Raw genomic sequence first — 7,086 nt, forward strand, 5'->3', positions numbered from 1 at the left:
GCTTCAATATGTATAAGATAAAAACAATATATATACATAAGTAGTTTTTAAGTGAATCGGACTAAATAAACAAAAGATAAGTTTTAGCATTGTTATGTACTAGCATAATAAAAAGGGTAATTAAATATAAGTGAAATTTTAAATATTTCCTACTAAAGATAATAAATAAAACACTAAACCAACAGATTTCCATATAAATATTTCAAATGTTAACATTTCTTTTATCAAACGGAATTTATTTGAATAAATATAAATAAAAGAAAAAAATGTTTTCCAATTATTCACTTTTATCATATTTGCGGTACAGTTGTGAAAATGACTTCGGTTTTGATGTTGTTAAATTTGTATTTGATTTCGTTTTTAGCGAAACCAATTACATGTGAGTATATATTTATTTAATTAACTAAATATGAACTAGACCAGGTCTATGACTAATTTGTCGAAAAAAAATCATAAGCTGATATTCTTACAATCAGTTCAATTATTAAAATGCAATTGGAGTTATAATTCAAGTTGACATTACAATGTATTTAAATGTAACGTTTGAGTGAAACATTTTGGTTGCATAATGTTTCGCTTCGGTCGTCTGTATTGAGTTGAATGAAATTTATTTTTCTTATAAATTATAAAAAATATTTCAAATAAACGGCCTATGCCTTGTCTTCTTCTTTCGAATGTAAAATCAATAATGTCTGAAATAGAGAAATCAGAATTTAACTAAACAGCCTCTAAGCAACGTTTATGAGTAATGTATTTAATATCCATATATTTAATTTATTGTACACAATATGCGTAACTTATAATAAAATGTAGTAACATTTTGAACTGACGGGTCGGTTGGCGTGGTAGGTAGGTTCGGCCTTTCACGCCGAAGGTTGTGGGTTCGATTCCCACCCATATTTGTGTGCATGACCATGTCTGTTTGTCCTGGGTCTTCTGAGTCAAAAAAAGAAAAATAGTAAATGTAGTATATCAGTTCTCTATTTTTCATAATACAAGCTCTGCTTAGTTTGGGATCAGATGGCCGTGTCTGAATAATGTCCCAGGATATTATTATTATATATCTTATATTTGTTTGAAATAAAATAATAGTTATGCATATTTTAAATTTTCAATCTGAAATTAGATAAAAATTGTACTAGCTGCTCGAAATGTTTTAAATAATATTAAAATATAATGAATTGTTAAATACAGCGAGTGATATCCAATCACGTATCCTGTATGGAGAGACAGCGAAAATAGAAGACTACCCGTTCTACGCTGGGCTGGATAATTGCGGTGCCGCCATTATCTCCAATACGTGGATCTTGACCGCAGCTCATTGCGTCGATAATGTTCAGTAAGACCATTTCTGCAGTCATCCTCGGCGATATCTATATTTTTATTGTCTCTTTATGCCTTTTTATATAAAATTCTATATCCATAATCAGGGTATTCATAATTATGTAAGATGGTTCAGGTGGTTGGTTGGTTAAAACATACGAATATTAATTGATGATTTCGCGTTCAAACGCGAACAAGCACTATTACGTGTGCTTAATTTGTGTTTATAATTTATATCGTGCTCGGTGTTGAGGAAAACATCAAGACAAAACCTGCATGTGTTCACCATCGCCCATAGAAATTGGTGCGTCACCACCTTTGGGAATTAAGTTTTTTTGTCGATTGTGCCTTTAGTTACACTAGCTCATTCACACTTCACCGGACACAATCGTACAATGTATTGCTGTTTGGCGGTAATATATATGATGAGTGGGTCGTACCCATCCAGGTGAACTTGCGCAAAAAATTACCACCACGTAAATATATAAATAGTCCATACATACATTTTAAAGCGTATATTTTAATACGTGTTAGGAGTAAAATTATCGTTTAGTCAAGAGATATAACGTCTTGGCTGGGGCATGGATAAATGTAAGCATTAATTTTAAGATCTTGCATTGGCCATAAGGTACAACTCTTTTTCAACTCAAAACTCTCAACTTCCCAAAATATTACATTCTAATTTATTTGATGCAAATTGTTAACTTCTGTATTCGTACTTTTTTCAAATTTGTATTCTTTTTATTGTAAAGAGTTAATAATCTGTTCTATAAAATATATGTTCAATATAATTATTCAAAGAACATAACTTATGTTGGTATAATTTTTAATATACAAATTTCAGTCCTACGAAAAATAATTACGTCTGGGTTGGTGGAGAAACTTTCGCAAACAGTATTAAAGTTCCATACAACAAAGTCATCATACACGAAGAATACCAAAAGGTGCAAGGATTGCCAGTAAACGATATCGCCTTGATCAAACTGTCCAAGCCTCTACAGTTCTCGAAAAAAGTCCAAGCAATCAAACTACCAGCAAGACCAACGTCTAGCTCTAAAGTTGTTTTCGTTGGTAGAGGGAAAGACGAGGTAGATAATCTTTATCATATTACTTAATTGTTTTATTGTCAATTTGCGTTTTCATTTGCCTGATTTTAACGATGATTGAAGCAGCAATACTTAGTACTGTTTTGTTCCGGTTAAAAGTGAGCGAGCCAGTCTAACTATAGGTAAAAGGGACATTACTTCAAGTTCTCAAGGTTAGTGGCGCATTGATGATGTAAGGAATGGTTAATATTTCTTACAGCGCTAATGTATGGGTGATGGTGACCATTTATCAGGTAGCCAATTTACTCATCTGCCTTCCAATTTTAAAAAAAAGCTTATTTGATATTTCAAGTGTATATACATTTTTTGGTCCTAAATTAACACATCACTGCAGATATGGGTCGAATCGAACTTTTATGATTAGTGTCTTGTAGTTACTGCTGGGCGTTTAAAAATAAGTCAAAATATACTTGTACATAAATGTATATATAATAAAGTTTTACATATTTCTATAATATGCGTCATTTTATAAAAAAATAAAATCAATCTACAAAAACACCTTTAGTGAATTTAATATAAATTAATTAATATTTCAAGATTCTTGTATTATTGATTTATTTCATGTACCCAATTTAAGATGCTGGAATTAGTTTAACGACAATTTGAATTCTGGCATAAAAATAAATTGAAGTAATTCTCGGATACAAATTAATTTCACTGATTTTTTTTAGAAATGTTAGCCATCGCTTACATGGCCAATGCGCCACCAACCTTAGAAACTAAGATGTTAAGTCCCTTGTGCCTGTAATTACTCATTCACCAATTCAAACCAGAACATAAAAATACCAATTACTGCTGTTTTGCGGTAGAATATCGGATGAGTGGGTGGTACCTACCCAGATGAGCTTGCACAAAGCTCTACCACCAGTCAAAATTGATTGACTTTATATTTTAAATATTATTTCACAGACCGGAAAGTTATCGAAACATTTGCAGAAAGTCGATCTCGTTAGGTTGACTACTGAAGAGTGCATTAGTTTAGTGCCTCAACAGTACCACAGCTACGTTCGGCGGAATATAAAGTTGTTCGAGAAAATGAACATCTGTGCGAAGAGGGAATCGGATATGCCGAGCATTTGTCACGTAAGTTAACGTTAAATATTTTAGCTGACCGGCAGTGCTATGCTTCTGTAAGAACGCACATCGTATTTTACTTGTGAAATAATGTAAATTGACGTATTCTATTTTCATGACTCAGCCTTCTGACATTTCACGATTATGTTATGCGGTAAGTTTCGAGTTTATTCTTAAAGTAAATATGTGTTTCATGGTTGAGACAGTAATTTAAGGAATATATCAAACCAGTAAAACTTATTGTATTGTTATCCGTCAAATATTTCTCAGAAGTGACTTGAAGTAAAAAAAAATTCTGCTTGTTATTTCGTGCCTCGCACAGATTAAAATGGGACGGGATTTCTTAAGACGAATTTACTGTTCCATCTGTCTATATGTATGAGGCATACTACAGTGCACCCATATTTGCGTATCAATTGTGCATTATTATATGTTTTGCAAAGATTAGGACGTGAATTTGGTGGTTATATTAATTGTTTTTAACAATTGAAATTTCAATAAATTTTAAGTAATATGTTTATTTTCTTTCAGGGTGACTCTGGTAGTCCGTTATTCAGTGGCAATACCCTAATAGGTCTTGCTTCGTACATTGGAAAACAATGCTCTCAAGTTCGCTTGGGATTCTACGTGAATGTAGCATCTTATATGCCCTGGATCAAGGCAGCTACTGGTCTTTAATTATTACATTTTCTTTTGTTTTCATTACATTTTTTCTTCTTTTATGTAGTTATTAATTTGCTTATTATTATAATCCAAGGTAAAGAAGGAAAATTTTAGTTTTAATCACCACCACAACTAAATCATTGTCTCTATAAGATTTAATCTTATACGAAAAAAGACGCGACGCGAACGTTTAGGCGTAGAACCAACGACTGCATTATTTTTGATGCAAACAATACAAACTTCGAAGCTCTGGAATACTATTAAGAGGTATGTCTATGCACAATAGAATACTCCAATATTTTATTGGCCCGATTTGACAATCAGAGCTCAAAATCTACAGTCTAACTACTAGACAAAATACAGAAAAATATAAAATTTACAGAATAAACAAACTTTTTAATAACAAATATGGGGAATTACAAATATGTACGTTAAGATTTTTTTAAGGAGTCCCCAAAAATGTCACACAGCAACCATCCAAATCCTTGCATTTGGTCCAGATGAGTTTACCAACCAGATGATCCTCTAAATCAATGGTCCAACTTGATGAATTCATACGATATATTTACTTAAATAAATGCACATTCTAATTACTAGAATTATTGCTTTAATTTTAATTGTTTTATTTGCATTTGATCCTGAAATAATATTTACGAATACGAGTTATTCAATACGTCGTGTATTTTTTCTAGTCTAGTATTTAATCTAGATTGTTATTGATATACGGAGATAAATATTGGTGTCTACTGTATTTTATTAGGATTTTTAGTGTTTTTGAGATAAAAATTATCAAGGAACGGTTTCATAATTCGAATAAAAAATATTAGCAATGCTTTTAACGCAACTTGGTATCCTAGGTTTGTAAATCTTTGGTTTTTTTTTTAAAAAAAACACGAGGAATTCTTTATTATTATGATTATCGATTCTCTAATTAATTGTTGTTACACTTGTGTATAGGTGATCAAAGTGTATTAAAAACTAAAGTGTATTAAAATAATTTAAACGTAATTCGAAATCAGTTTGTCGTCACGCTGCCCGAAGTAAACTTAGCCGTGACATTGTCATGTGCATTCGCGCTGTTTTGCTACTTCTGTTAACTATTATTACGTTTGCATAATTCGATGGAAAATATTAATTGGCCCTATTGTCTGTATATTGTATTTTTAATGTCAACATATTTCGTATCATGCTGTTGTTTTCCTTAAATAAATAAATAAATAATTAGAGAGTTATAATTGTGAAAGAAAACCCGTGTTATTATTGCATTTTAATAAAGTGATTTTAATGTGTGCTTGCTGTGTGAAGTGATTTTGAATAAATTTTATGACAGTAAATTGGTGACTAAAAAGAATCGCCTCAGAAGACATTATTTACAGACTTTCCATGATCGTTTCTACGGTGAGTTTTGAGTTTGTTCTTACAGAATAGTTAGATTAATTTGTAGTAGCATCTTTAATAAAGGCCAGTATTGGTCTGAACACAATATAAAAATCATATATTCATTAAATTAAACTATAGATATATATATTTCTGTTAATAAAAAAATATATATCAGTTCGATGTTGTCTGTATTACCTAAATCAGTAATCAAGATATAATCAGCAAATCATACACTCACACAAATGCACATAAACACACATACACAACAATAAACGTTGATAATCGTTCGTTCAATAAATAATGAAATGGTTATAGACTTACGTACGTACTATACATAAAGATACATCGTTATTTGGGGAATATATTATATAAAGTATCGCAAATTTTATTTTGAAGTGTACAAATTTTACTAATGCTGTATATAATACACTATTTTATTAAGGCTTGAAAAGTGCTTTCACGGGTTAAAGTTTGTTAAGTTTTCAAGTTTTCAATTGCGTATTTTATTCGTTGATTTATGACGGCTCTGAAAATGAATGCTAATAGTATAGAATGTATTATGTTTGAGCAGTATGATAATATTAAAGTTTTCGCCATATGTTATTATTAAAACTATTTGCCCTTTAATTATTTTATTCGCTTAAACCTAAATATTTAATTATACGTAATTCCTTCTTTTATGTTGCATGAAGAAATACATAAACAGGTAGTGCATCTTGTTCTAAGTTATAATTTTTTATTAATGTTTGTTTGTGTCATTACTCAAGGTGTATCTTAATTTAAAAGAAAAATAATTTAAAAAAAAATTACATAATTTGTTACTAACTTTTACTAATTAATGTAATATTCATTTTAAATTGTCCTAAGTAAATTGTCAATCGATTTATTCCAGAAACAAGATATATATATATATATATATATATATATATATATATATATATATATATATATATATATATATATTATGTGTACCTATATATACAAACAAGTGTTTTTTAATATTGTTTTATATTAAAATTTATATTCTAGACATAATATTTTTATATATAAAATAAGCACATTGAATCGTACAAAATACCTAAGCCGTTAGCCTCTGTTCCAAGTGTACGTACGCTGTACGCCTCAAGAACGAGCTCTCCTTTCGTAGTGTTCTCAAGAAAGTCGATTCTCATGCAAGGCACGTTCGTTACGAATTTACGGGCGATTCATTCGATATTGGATTATTAGGCATTGATCCTTTTAAAATTTCTCAGCTAATTCGTTTTGCGACGTCGCCGATTCGCAATTTCGTCGAACGAGAAAATAATGCCGAAAGGCGAAATTATACGCCACTCGAATGATAATTCTGATGATATTTTATTGTGATACTTAAGGGTTGGTGGCCAGAGAGCCGTACGCTTCTTATGTTTTTGAGTAGACTCAATTCATTATATTTATTTCTTTTTTTATACATAACTAAATTCATTCTTTAATGGTGCATTGGCGACGTAGGAATAGTTAATATTTTCTACCTCGCCAATGTCTCTAAGCGGCGGTGATC

The 7,086-nt window shown here is 30.6% G+C and overlaps 1 protein-coding gene across 2 annotated transcripts; it reads left to right on the forward strand.

Moving 5' to 3' along the window:
* Positions 1 to 215: 215 nt before the first annotated feature.
* LOC126773070 (chymotrypsin-1-like) lies at positions 216 to 4,777 on the forward strand. 2 transcript variants are annotated; one of them, XR_007669708.1, is made up of 6 exons: positions 216 to 379; positions 1,195 to 1,339; positions 2,168 to 2,411; positions 3,339 to 3,512; positions 4,035 to 4,433; positions 4,614 to 4,777. XR_007669708.1 is itself a non-coding variant. In XM_050493712.1 (5 exons), exons 1-5 carry the CDS (start codon positions 316 to 318, stop codon positions 4,179 to 4,181), a joined length of 774 nt encoding a protein of 257 aa, XP_050349669.1. In that variant the 5' UTR covers positions 216 to 315; the 3' UTR covers positions 4,182 to 4,777. The 2 variants fall into 2 exon arrangements, 1 of the variants encoding a protein (XP_050349669.1); XM_050493712.1 differs by having other exon boundaries at positions 4,035 to 4,777.
* Positions 4,778 to 7,086: the final 2,309 nt, after the last annotated feature.

This window comes from Nymphalis io, chromosome 13, assembly GCF_905147045.1.
Source record: "Nymphalis io chromosome 13, ilAglIoxx1.1, whole genome shotgun sequence".
NCBI lineage: Eukaryota > Metazoa > Arthropoda > Insecta > Lepidoptera > Nymphalidae > Nymphalis > Nymphalis io.

What these genes read in the sequence shown, in the direction of transcription:
- LOC126773070 (XM_050493712.1), top strand. Translation starts at nt 316, where the DNA reads ATGACTTCGGTTTTGATGTTGTTAAATTTGTATTTGATTTCGTTTTTA. An exon ending in TTTAGCGAAACCAATTACAT is followed by an intron (nt 380 to 1,194) that starts GTGAGTATATAT and finishes TGTTAAATACAG; the next exon opens with CGAGTGATATCCAATCACGT. An exon ending in ATATGCCGAGCATTTGTCAC is followed by an intron (nt 3,513 to 4,034) that starts GTAAGTTAACGT and finishes ATTTTCTTTCAG; the next exon opens with GGTGACTCTGGTAGTCCGTT.